General features: G+C 37.2%; 2 protein-coding genes across 4 annotated transcripts in view; one reads left to right on the top strand and one right to left on the bottom strand.

Moving 5' to 3' along the window:
* grem1b (gremlin 1b) lies at nt 1–1,876 on the top strand. The gene is made up of 2 exons (XM_038291453.1): nt 1–292; nt 503–1,876. Exon 2 carries the CDS (start codon nt 505–507, stop codon nt 1,051–1,053), a length of 549 nt encoding a protein of 182 aa, XP_038147381.1. The 5' UTR covers nt 1–292; nt 503–504; the 3' UTR covers nt 1,054–1,876.
* A 499-nt stretch (nt 1,877–2,375) lies between these two features.
* LOC119787535 (formin-1-like) overlaps nt 2,376–12,938 on the bottom strand; it is a 74,445-nt gene continuing 63,882 nt past the window's right edge. For 2 of the 3 annotated variants that reach the window (XM_038291449.1, XM_038291450.1), the window contains 3 exons: nt 7,766–7,915; nt 4,525–4,606; nt 2,376–4,413 (listed from right to left, as the gene is read on the bottom strand). In XM_038291449.1, the coding sequence (XP_038147377.1) occupies nt 4,369–4,413; nt 4,525–4,606; nt 7,766–7,915 (277 nt within the window). In that variant the 3' untranslated portion in view covers nt 2,376–4,368. Of the gene's footprint in view, nt 4,414–4,524; nt 4,607–7,765; nt 7,918–12,938 lie in introns of those variants that run through there. The other variant, XM_038291452.1, reaches the window with a different exon arrangement.

Raw genomic sequence — 12,938 nt, forward strand, 5'->3', positions numbered from 1 at the left:
TGCGCTCTAGAAGCGGGTTCAGGGAAGTGTTGAGGGGGCGGATTGTCTTGATTTTCGCCGCAACGCGCTCAGCCAATAACTTTTGTGCACATCTCAGCTGGCAGACATTTAAAAGGGAGACAGTCCGGCGCTGGTGCAATTTGTATTAAACCCCCACATTGGCCCCCGTCTATGGAGCGCCTTGTCTCCCAGTTATTCACAGTAGAGACCAGGCGACCGCTGTAGGTGCAAGAGAAGCGAAAGACTGGCAGGATCGCATCATTCTTCTTAAAGAGTTTGGAGAAACGCCCAGGTATGCCATTGTCTACCTCTTAATATTTAGTTGGCAAGTTCAATTATGATTTATTTATAAAATATTTAAAAAAATATATTTTTTGTTTTATATTAGTATGCTTTAGTACTAAAACAGCATTCGGTCCGTGCGCTTTTACGCAGCGCAAAAACTCTGACACCAGCCTGTGACGCTCTCAAAGATTACTAAATGATTATCAATCCTCTCTAGGGATGGCCGTCTCAGCGCATACACTGTGCAGTATGGTTTTCATCATTGGGCTGCTGTCATCTCCCGCGGATTCAAAAAGAAACCGAGCCTCGCAAGGGGCCATTCCTCATCCTGACAAAAACAACCCAAACGAATCGGAGAGGCATTCACAGCCCCCGCAAGCGGGTTCCAGGACCCGGGAGAGGCCGGGCTCATCCTCACCGGCCGACGAGGTACTGGAGTCCAGCCAGGAGGCTCTCCATATAACAGAGCGCCAGTATTTGAAACGGGACTGGTGCAAAACGCAACCTCTCAAGCAGACCATCCACGAGGAGGGCTGCATCAGCCGCACCATCATCAACCGCTTCTGCTACGGGCAATGCAACTCCTTCTACATCCCCAGACACATCCGCAAGGAGGAGGGCGCCTTCCAGTCCTGCTCGTTTTGCAAACCGAGGAAGTTCAAACCCGTGACTTTTACCTTAAACTGTCCAGATCAACAACCTCCTACCAAGAAGAAGCGCATCCAGCGTGTCAAGCAGTGCCGATGCATCTCTATAGACCTGGACTGAGCATGGTGCATTCAGATGGTGCTGGTAGAGAAAAAGAGCGCCTGTCTCCATCTGGAGATATACAAGGACGATTTTGAATATTCTCCTCTTGCACAAACTAAAAAAACAAACCAACAACTAAAAATGTAAAAACTCTATTTAATCCTTAGTTCCAAAACCCCACTGCACGGAAACGCAAAACTCCATTAGTGCACTTTTTTTTTTTTTTTTTGCACGGCTTCCTTACTTTACCAACAGCACCAGCAATAATAAGTCTGGACTAAAAAACAAAACAAACAAACAAAAAAAAACTCTTGCATCCTCATACCAATCACTGTTTTTTCCCCCTAAACCAATCATTAACTTAACGCATTATGTTTGTAGAACTGGATGTTTCCACTGTGTGGAGTTTGATGAATGGATATTTGTAATGAGATTGTGATTATTTTTTTATTTCGATATTTCAAGAATCTTTTGAGGTTAACCTAACTGATTTCTGTGAATTTCGAAGCTTATTGGTAAAATATTTCACTTTTATTGTCTGGAGTTTATTTACTTAGCCTTCAAAGTAAGGGCTCATTTTTTATATATGTATTAAATCATTGTACAGTATTGGGTTAGTATTTGAGACTAAATAGTTTTAAAATGTAAAGCTGTATTGATTTAACCGGTTTGTGTATTCCTTTTGATTAAATTATCTATTAAAGCTCAATAAACTAATGCTGTTTTAGTTTTGAACTTATTCTGATTCTTGTAAATGACTGTATCTGCTGAGAAATTGTTTTACACTCTTAAAAATGCATGTAATAATAATGCACTAATTAAATGACTGAATGCAGATGAAGCCAAGTTGTATTTTTATAAATTTAAGCATTAGAGCAATGAATACATTTCTTACATTAAATTCATAAAAATATGAATGTAAACAGTTTAAAAGGATATCTGATTGGTTCATGTGACTGATTTAAAGATAAATTCTGCCAAAGTAATAATTTTAATAGGTTGAGAACACATCAATATAAAATATTATTTATCACTTCATGTAATTGATGCAATTTCTAAATGGTAATTTTGTGATACAGCTCAGGAGCAACACTGGAGGACATAGAGAAATCATGCAATGGTCCCGTTAACATGACAGTTTGCTATTTCAGCATTAAAACCACACTCTCATTGCCGTCTTTCTCATCCATCATTTTTAATATGTTGATCAGTCTGTTACTTTCAGCACCTTGTGCTTCTGTTGTGTACAGAGGATAAACATCTGATGTGCAAACTATGAAACCTTATGGTAATATTTTAAGTCTTGTAACCGTTCAAAAATATAGTTAAGAAAAGACTAATTATTTTTGTTCAAATGTATTTTTATTTTTATTTTAGATTGAAATAAGCAATTTGACAAATGACAAAACAGTATTGCAGGCTAATGCCAAACTCAAAGAATTTTACTGCCCAGCAGCTAAAAGAATGATCAAACCTTCTTGACTATACAAAGTATAAGATTTACATGGTACAGGCCTTTAAAATAGAATAACTGACAGCTAAAAAGAGATCAAATAAAGTAGTTTTCATCTTCTAGGGTGCATATTTTTACCTCAATGGCTCCTCTTGGCATTTAAGAGTATATTCTTGAAATGTAAAACAATTCTATAAAAAATAATGCACCCCTGCAAATGGAGAAGCTGACGATAGGTCAACATACAAGCTACTAGTCCATAGCGCCAGCTCATTTTCGTTTTCCTAGCCACCTGAAGAAAAATAAAACTGTTAAAGGTTTTACATTTCCAGTATAAAAATAGACAACACCTGTAAACCAAAGTACAGAGAGTACAAAGGGAATTGGAGAGTTCTATAAATGAAAGTTCATCTGAGGTCACGTTCCTTCTTCATTACCCAAAACAGAACCGTAGCAGCAAAAATCTAATCATAAAAGGCAGCACTGTTTAAAGTTTAAATATACACAACATCCCAGTAGCATTCATGTGAAAATATATTTTTCTCCTAGTTTACCAGGGGCTTACAAACGTATGACAAGACAAGCTCAAAAAGCATTAAATCTAACGTTTTCAGCCATGAGATAATGATTTTTCTTTAAAAAGACATACTTTCTTTTCCAATGACAAAATATTTTTGCCACACATTTGTACATAAAACTCATTTTTAACAATCGACTTTTAAAATAGAATTTCATTACTAACATGACTTTGTTTTAAATTAATATTCAAATCATTAAATGATTAAACTATTGCATAGAAAAAAGGTGCAAAGCAGGAGTGCAAGCAGGCTGAAAAAAATGCACAGAGGCATCATAGCTTAGAGTAGTGTTACAGCATACATCTACTACAAGCAGGAAAGTGCTTAGAACCGCACAAAGCACAGTGTGATGTAAATTTCTTCTTCTTTTCTTATTTATTTAATCAAAAGAAAGTGTAGAGCTAGGAGACTTGCAGTTCTTCTGGGGTTTTTATGAGTTTGTGTGTTAGGAGGCCGAGGCTTTACACCGGACTCGCTGCCAGCTACCACCCGCCTCTGGCTGTGGCCCAGTAGAGCTCAGTCTGGTGCATCGCAACACACAACACAGCAAACCATCTGTGCAATCCACACTCGACGAGTCCATGTCTCTGCTTGAAGGTGATAAATATTTATAATATTGCACAAAAGATGCACAGTCCCTGCAAATCTTTCAACACGATGCACTGACAGAACGTCTTTTTTAAATAAGGCGGCCTAAATCAAAGAGGGTACTTACCGGTACTACAAAAGATGTGATAACTTCCTGTTCTAAGGAAGAAAGATCTGTTTTGTCAACAGGGATTTTTCTCTAAGAAGACAGAAACAGGAAGCAGCATATGTTCCTACAACACCACCGGGGGTTGGAAAACTGTGAATTTGTCAGAGCATTTTCATTTTCTCTCGTAAGCTGTCTGAGGAAATTTAGAAAAGTGACAATCCACGGCTGCTGGAAATCCAGAGGAAAGCTTGTGGAGCTTACTGAGAATCCCAGTGAACCCTGGAGACCTATCCCAAGCTGGGCAATCAGAGGTCGTAGCATGCCGGATGAATGAGGTCAACCTTTGGCTTTAAACGTCCCATCACCTCAGCAGTGTTGGCTTCGGATTCTCACTGCATGAGCTGAGCAAAGAAAAAAAACAACTGAAAATGGAGGTAGGGATGAGTGTGGAAGATAGGGCCGAGGTTGCAGTTAGTGGAGCAAAGATACAACAATAAATCTGCTCAGGTTTTATTGTGAGACAGGTGGTAAATGTAAAGTGGAAGAGGCCTGCAGACTTTCCCACATAACCATCTCTTCTTCTGCCTTGAAAGTCATCATCTCCTTCAGCTGGACGGCACATTGGCTTCCTTCTGCCTTAACCTCTCTTTCTGTTGGCAACAGAGGGAAAAGGATTAAGTGTATTGATTTCTGTACTGATGCAAAGTTAGGCAGCTTTTAGAAAACACTATTATTGAGCGGGAATAAATAGTACTTCTTACCAGACTGTTGGCATTGATCTTTTTGGTTTCCACTCTTTTTTCTGCAGTGATTTTCTTTATATTTTCTTGAGCTTCCTTCAACCTTTAGGAAAACAAAACCACAAAAATGTAGCCAATAAATATAAATTATCAGGCCATTTACAACCAGACATATGGAGGAGAAACCTCGTATTAATGTGTCCTTAATGAAAGAGGTTAGGTAACATGAGGAATTGATTTCCCTTTAACTTTTCTGGATTTTTGTTAAGTTATACCAACAACCTTCCTTGTATTCTACTATGATTTTGTTTTAACAGACAAACATGAAGCAGAGCATAATAATGGGTGGGAAGAAAAAGGATTATTTATTAGTTTTAGAAACTAAGACCTAAATACTTGATGTGCACGTCTAAAGAATGAATTATATTTCCAGTCTTATGTGCAAAAACAGCTCAAGTTCAGTCATATTGAAAAGTTAGGCCCTATGAGCATTCATTTTCAAGCCTTCCCACAGATTAAATAAAGGTCCTGACTTTGACTTGGCCATTTTATCATGAATATGATAACATGACAATCTTCATTACAATCATGATTAAGACAATCTTCCCTGTCCTCACTGAAGAAAATAACTCCAACATTAGGTTTAATGGCGATATAACATTTCAGTCTTTCTCCAAAGATAGTGCTGAGCACATTGACCAGTATTTTTTAATATATTCTTATCTGACCAGACTACCTTCTTCCACGTTTGCTGCATCCAACGAAAATCTCCTATTACATTATTTTCAGTTTTCCTAACACCCACATTTATGGAGATCATGACTAATTGTTGGTTTACCGCAAAAAAGTATTTTCTAAAAAGAGCACACCCTTAGAATTAAGAAATTAGCAATTTTTTCCCTTTTCATGTATTAAAGGATAGTACACCCAAAACATGATTAGCCTTCATTTTCTACTCACCCCCATGCTGAACAACACTCTGGAGTACTTTTTTGATATCTCAAATGCATCTGGAGATCTGGGAGGCTTCTTGCTGTCTGCTGACATTCAAATAATGGAGGTCTATGGTGCCCGAGGCAGAAAGGTCCATAAAAGTCCACAAAAAACGTGTCAATATTCCTCCATACTGCTCGTCCAATGTATTCCAAGTGCCCTGAGTGGGTAGCGTCCATAATTTACTCGAAACGAAGTCATTTAGAATGTTTTTAGAGCATAAACAGAAGTGTATAGGATTTCCTGAAAGCGCGTTCACGACGCTACGGAAACCGCGGCAGACCAAACCAGATGAAAGTGCGCATTCAGCTCGGCAAAGAACTCATGCTCTTCCTCAACACTGAAGTCCTCAGACATTTTTCTTTCGTTGTTTCTTTCTTTGCACAGGTAAACAGCACATTTCTTCTTCTACGCTTGCATTATCGGCAGAGCAGACACTGAATGCGCACTTTCATCTGGTTTGGTCTGCCGCGGTTTCCGTAGACTCGTGAACGCGCTTTTAGGAAATCCTATACACTACTGTTTAGGCTCTAAAAACATTCTAAATGACTTTGTTTCGAGTAAATTATGGACACTTGGAATACATTGGACGAGCAGTATGGAGGAATATTGACACGTTTTTTGTGGACTTTTATGGACCTTTCTCTCTCCGGCGCCATAGACCTCCATTATTTGAATGTCAGCAGACAGCAAGAAGCCTCCCAGATCTCCAGATGCATTTGAGATATCAAAAAAGTACTCCAGAGTGTTGTTCAGCATGGGGGTGAGTAGAAAATGAAGGCTAATCATGTTTTGGGTGTACTATTCCTTTAATTTTAAATATTAAAATAACAAATTAACAGAAATGTATTCAAATTAAATTCTGAGCTATTTAAAAATTTGACTTACTTACGAAGATAAAATATATTTTTTAAAGTTAATGATGTATGATGTATGCTTCAAACAAAATAGGACAATTAATACATATGGAAGTTTTACACTTTTAAACAGTACTGAATAAGTGATTTACAGATGAGTATTCTGCCAGATAAGAAAGGGTCATTATGTATTCTGACCACATACTTGTTAAGGGAATTTAGTATTTTTATTTAATAACACCATTCTGTTATCATTGATGTTATATTACTTCGTTATTTTCTATGGAAATACAAATACCCTTTAATTTTAAACAATGTCATGATAATTAACCCCCCCTTGTAGCCCAACTGTAAATCACTACCCATAAGTCAACAAAATAACAATTGGTTCAGGGGGTGTGAATATTTCTGCAAGACACTGCAGGTAAAATCACCAGGACTAAACCAACATGTGGATCCTTTTCTGAGTTTGCGGTCAGTTAAAGCCTTTTTAAGAGCGAGGCCGTTGAGAATGACAGTAGTTTGATGAGGTAATGAGGATGCCTTTAAAAGGAACTTTGGTTTTATGGGTGTGCAAACAGTATTTCAAATAAAGTTGGTTCTACATAAGCACAATCAAAAGTGGGTAATGTGACTCAAGATTGAAATTATGATTGAGCAAATGCAAAGCAGGGGCAATGAAAATCTCCTCAGTGTCACTGGAAATGACAAAAGACTCTAAATGATATCTAATACTAGAACCTGAAAGTTTGTTTAGACACTGTTTATTCCTCTGCTTCCCTTTAAAAGCTGCACTTTGTTTCTGCTGGCGCGGGTCTGCGAGCCTTCAGGCTGGACGCCCAGTGTCATTACCGTGTTCATCAGTCCTCCCTTGATGCGCAGACTTTTTAAAAGGCTACAGACCAGTAAAGCTAGGCGGCAGCCAGGAGGGTCTCTCGTCTCTCCGTGGAATGCCCCCTCCTCACCTTCAACCCCTAAAATGACGCCTCAGGTCAGAGGAAATACTATAAATTCAGGGGCAAGTCCTGAAACAGGACTAAGGCCTTAGCAACTCCCATCTGCCTCCTCTTTCATGGCCTCCCTCTTTACTTTAATTACAACTTGCTTTTGCTAATTTGAGATGTCCTGAAGATCTATGCTGGCATGTACAAGAAATTAAGCTTGACGCCATTAAAGTTTTCTGTACAGCTGCATTAGTGCATGTCAGCAACAATGCTCTACAGTGCCTTTTACAAAAGCAATGCTACAATAATTCAAATTCAGTATTTTGCAGGATTGATGAGTGAAACACTTAAGGTCACCATGCTGCTTAATATTTCTGAAAAGAAAAGTGCAATGCTTACTCCATCCACTTAAATCTTTTCTCAATCACAAAACGAATGGTACAACTGTGTAAGAAGAATGTGACTCACCTCTCCTGGGAAATGATCTTGCTTTGTTTTTTCCAGGAGTTCTTGAAATCATTGCAGAACTCGTACCAGAGCATGAAGATATAGTTTGGAGTGACTTCTTTCTCACCAGGCTTAGGCTTCACACCAAAATAGCTCACTACATCCTGGAAACTGCAGAGGAGGGGGATACGACAAAGGTTCAAGCAGGTGTGTTCAGTGGTGATTTGAATCATAAGATTAAACTAAAGATGCATTAAGAAATTATTTAAGACTGACATGGGCAGATTTTATATGAATCAAAACTAAGAAAAAAAATCTGATGAGCAAATTTGCCATGACAAGCAATACCAGGGAGCACTTAATTCATCAGTCTTTGGTGTCGAGTTTATAACCACTAAAAATCTCCTGTTATATTCAGTATCAAAGAGATATTTGGACTGAAGTGAGAAAAGCATCCAAAAAAAGAAAAGTGCATTTTTTAAGTAGGCAAGTCAGTTTTGTGGTCAGTTTTTATGCAGACCACAACAATAAACAGTTAAATCTAAAAAAGTAAAATTACAGTGATATATTTCAATCCTTTTTGTTGTAATTTTGATGCTTATAGCTTCCAGATGATGAAAACCCAAATTTCAGCATCTAAGAAAATTTTAATGCTGTAATCAGCTAATTACCTTACAACACCTCCAAAAGTTTCCTGAAAAAGTTTCCTGAACCTATAAATGGTTTATCTGGGTCAGTAGGCTACACAATATTGGTTAAGACTGCTGACTTGACAGATGTCTAGAGGACAGTCATTGACACCCTTCACAAGGACAGTAAGCCTCAAAAGGTCATTGCTGAACAAGACAGTTCTTCACAGAGTTCTGTATCCAACCATTTTTATAAAAACGCTTTAGAAAGAATGGACAGAGGCTGAAGTTGGAAGCCTGAAGCGTCCACACTTAGGCAAGGCATGGGCTATGAATAATGCAAAGACCCTCCTGAACCAGAAGAAAGTCTTAATTTAAAATTACATTTTCAGCTGACAAGCAGGAGGTGCTGGTTTTATTTTCCAGGAGGAATTGTCCCTTGCCCACAACTCCAAAGGTACCAGAAGCTAGTTTATTGACCATTGTGTTTCTTTTCTTGATTGGTCAGCAAACTACCCTTACCTGAACCCCATAGAAAATGAATGAAGATGGGAAAATGAGAGACGCCACGTCCAACAAGGCAGATGACCTGAGAACAGCCATCAAAGAAATCTGGACTTCAATTACACCACACAATAAAAACCTATGCTCCACAGCAAACTCATGCAACAGGAAGGATAAAAAATATTAAGAGCATAGAAATGGATATTGTTTTCAGAAGTTTGACATATTTGCTCAAAATCTGATGGTCTGATTTGATATTCCAATTTTATGAGACACTGAATTTTGTGTTTTCTACCAAAACCATAAAAAATTAAAGAAACTAGAAAAGCACCTAGAGAGCACAGGCTGCTGCCAAGTAGCAAATTTTTCCCCAGATGGTGATTTACACCTGAAGCTAAAACTCCCACGTAAACTGGGTTATTATAATTATAATAATAATAATAATTCATTTAATTTATGCTGCACTTTCCATCAAAAAAGCTTTGCTAAAAATAAATGTTTTAAACCCTTTTTTTTTTTAAACCTCACTGGATTAAATTGTTAATTGATATTAACAATTTAAAATAATTGATCCTTAGCCTGAGGGACACCTCTGATAAAAAGTTTCTATGAAATCAGTTCAGAAGTTTTCAATAGATCCTTCTAACAAGCCAACAATGTTCCCTTTTCTTCTGTTTTTGTCTTCAGTAAAATACCTGTGGACTTTCTGGGTCTGATACTGAGGCTGTCAATAGTCACTGTTGCCACCCTTGGTTTTGTGGATAACTGCTTATTCTGCTAAATATCCCATCTCACAATGTTAGAGAATCTTTAAAAGATTTCTGTATCCAGATTATGGTTTGGATAATCACCAAAATGTAACGGATTTTTCCTTGGCATGAAGGAAAAATTCATTCATCCATCCACAATTTTTCAAGTTATCCTGTACACTGACAGACAAACAAATAGACAAACTCTCCTAGAAACACAATCTCCTTGGTGGAGGTAATAAAAGCTTGAAAAATTTTTACCCTGTGTAATAATTCTACATGAACATAACTTTTTGATATTACTGGCAAAAAATAATGCTATATTAAGTAATATTCTGATTTAGTTGAAGTGCCGTTATAAGAGACAGATGACTTTATGCATTAAATTCAATTCAATTTTGTTTATTTATAAAGTGCCAATTTACAGTATATGTCTCCTCAAGGCACTTTATAGAGATAATTCAACCAGATCAAACAGTCAGATTGGTTCAAGGTTTTCTATCTGAGGAAAACCAGTTGATTGCATCAACAGCAATCCCTCATACCAAGCATGCTTTTAGTGACAGTGGAGAGGAAAAACTCCCTTTTAAGAGGAATAAATCTAAAACAGAACCAGGCTCAGAGTGAGTGACAGAAAGAAGCAGAGATACAAAAGGTAACTGTCATTCCCAAAAAGTAAAAAAAAAATCCACTGGACTTTGTTTCCAAGTTTGAAGATGTTTCCCTTCCCATCCAGGAAGCTCTTTTAATTCAAAATGTCAGAAATATATTTATATTCTATATAAGCTACTGGAACTAGAATTTCTTCTGAAGGAGAAATCCAAGGGATAAATAAAGTTGAGTCTAAGTCTACTTTATTTGTCCTTGATACGAATTAACCATCTCTATTGAGATTTCATGTTTGAATAATTTTATTCTCTTATCAAAACACATTTTTGTGGGTTTGCTTTTGAACACAACATAAAAACTAACCCAAGAGAAGCATGTTATAAAGGGTCTGCCCTGCTTGATTTCACCTGCCTTTTAGATAATCGTGTACACCTCAGTAAGGCTAAAGACTGGACAGCAGTAGCTTTTATTCCCCATAAATAGATTAGATCATTTATTCCCTCACTAGATAGTGAATATTTTCAGTGGTGAAATACTTTCAGAGGGAAACGGCTCTGTAACATTAGGGAAGGAGTAGCTGTAGCACAATTACTGGTTTGACCTCTGCAGTGTTCAGCATGTAAGCTCAGGGAAAAGACAGCCAAACATAGCTAAGTTCCAAAAGCATAATCACATAATTGAGAAATAAAACCCCCCAAAAGGCATGAATTAAATCCTAAACATATAATGCTTTACATTTAACTATCTATCTAACTGTGTCTGAAATCCTCACACAGCTCTCAGCAGCACACAAGGCCCCAAATCAGTGTTTTGCTTCTGATCCTCTTTAGAGCCCAAAACATGGAGGATATTTTCAAGCTGCGCCTGTCATGGTGTAAGATAAAAGAGGGCCATCATTTAAAGGATGCTCTCTGTCGCTCTGACTCTAAGGTAGGCCTTGACCTCCAGATGCTGGGTGGCTATTTGAAAAGCTGATCTGATACGGAAATTTCTCCAGAAGCCTGCTTTATGTTTTAATTATTTTGGCAGGGCTATGCCATATATCCTCCTGCGCACAAAGATAGAAGAACGACAGCCCTGAGAAGTGCGGATTGACCGTCACAGGTAGCTTTGCTGCAGCTGGCCTGCCATCCCATGACAAACGGAAACTCTTCTCTGTCAGCTCCCCTCCTGACCCTGGGTCATCATGTCAAAGCTTGCACAAATCAAACAACAAGACTTTACTTTAAGCCTCACATGCACTCATTAAGCCAAAACAGATGTAATAGCAATAAGAAAAATATCATAACTCTTATTTATCAATTCACAAACAGATTAGGAACAACTACATTTCTATATCTACACATGACAACAATTACCAAGAGAAGTGCCCAATGCTATCATTCCTTACTGACAGTTAATTTAGAAAAAAGAAGAAAAAAACTCTGAAAAAATCAGGCCAATATTTAAACAGGCAAATCTTTGCATTCTTTTGTTTCCACTGGTGAAAAGATTTACGAAGGTAAAGATGTTGTCATGGACTCAGTGCAAATGCAGATCTGAGGTCAGTTTCTGCAGTGAAATACAGAAAAATAGCTATCACCAACCAAAACCGTAACTGTACGGTGACTGCAGAGGTGGCACCGGGGCCAAATGAAATTGAGCGTGATGGTGGAGAAGGAAACTTAATGAGACAGAACTGAGGGGGGAAAAAAAACAGAAAACATGAGCGGAGGCCCAAACATGAAGCAGACAAATTAGGCCTGCATGTTGAGGTAAAGGCCAACTAATGATTAAACAGGAAATTTACTTGGTATAGATTTAATCCTCATTAAGGGTGAAAAGCTTAGTTTGAAGAATTTAGCTTAAAAAAATCTCTCTATTCTTTGATAATCAATTCTGTGCAGCCCTTAACTGTATGAAGTTTCACCAAAGTATTCACACCCATCGGGACTCTAACATTCTGAAAGTAAGAGACATTAATTCACTTTAAAGAGACACTGACACAAAGAAATGCATAATTATGTAATGTGGATCATTTCAAAATTTAGTTCAGAAATATTTCTCAAAAGTGTGGCCAGTATTTGTCTTAGCCTCTTTTACTTCAAGCCCCTAAAAGAAATGAAATGCCTTAAGAAGTTTCCTACTTAATAGAGGAATATGTAAATGTTTGCAAAGCCTCAAAAAAAAAAAAAAAAAAAAATCTGGACTAGGAATCAAAGAAGTTGAAATATAAGAATTGTTCCATTTTTCAAAAATTAAAACAAATTTGGGAGCCATGTTGTAGGAAATGTAACTTAAAACTTCTGTAGGATTTATTCTTAGATTTAACATGACATTTCTTTGCAGTTACAGTTTAATTTTACCATTTTATCATAAAAAAACTTTTGATTTTCAAGTTAGCCAAGTTAGGTTCAGATAATCCCCTTGAAAAAAAATGTTTGTCTTTAGTATGAATAATAAGTAATTGTGTAATTCAATAATTTAGAATACAATGAAATTAATTTACTTCAGTAATTTATTCAGAAAATGAAAAAAAAACATTCAATGGACAGATAAATACATATTAAAAAGTTAAATCAGCCTTTTTTTTTACAGTCCACATAATACTGTGTTTCTTTGTGCTGCTTGTGTATCTTTTCTACCAGACTTTCTGCTTCTAATTAAGTTTAAAATAATTTACTTTGATAAAACACTATAATGAGCTACACAGTAGTTGACCTG

The sequence above is a fragment of the Cyprinodon tularosa genome, unplaced genomic scaffold, assembly GCF_016077235.1.
Source record: "Cyprinodon tularosa strain WSP-4 unplaced genomic scaffold, ASM1607723v1 ctg3, whole genome shotgun sequence".
Taxonomy (NCBI): Eukaryota; Metazoa; Chordata; class Actinopteri; order Cyprinodontiformes; family Cyprinodontidae; genus Cyprinodon; species Cyprinodon tularosa.

Coding starts and splice junctions, on each gene's coding strand:
- grem1b (XM_038291453.1), top strand. CDS start 505: ATGGCCGTCTCAGCGCATACACTGTGCAGTATGGTTTTCATCATTGGG.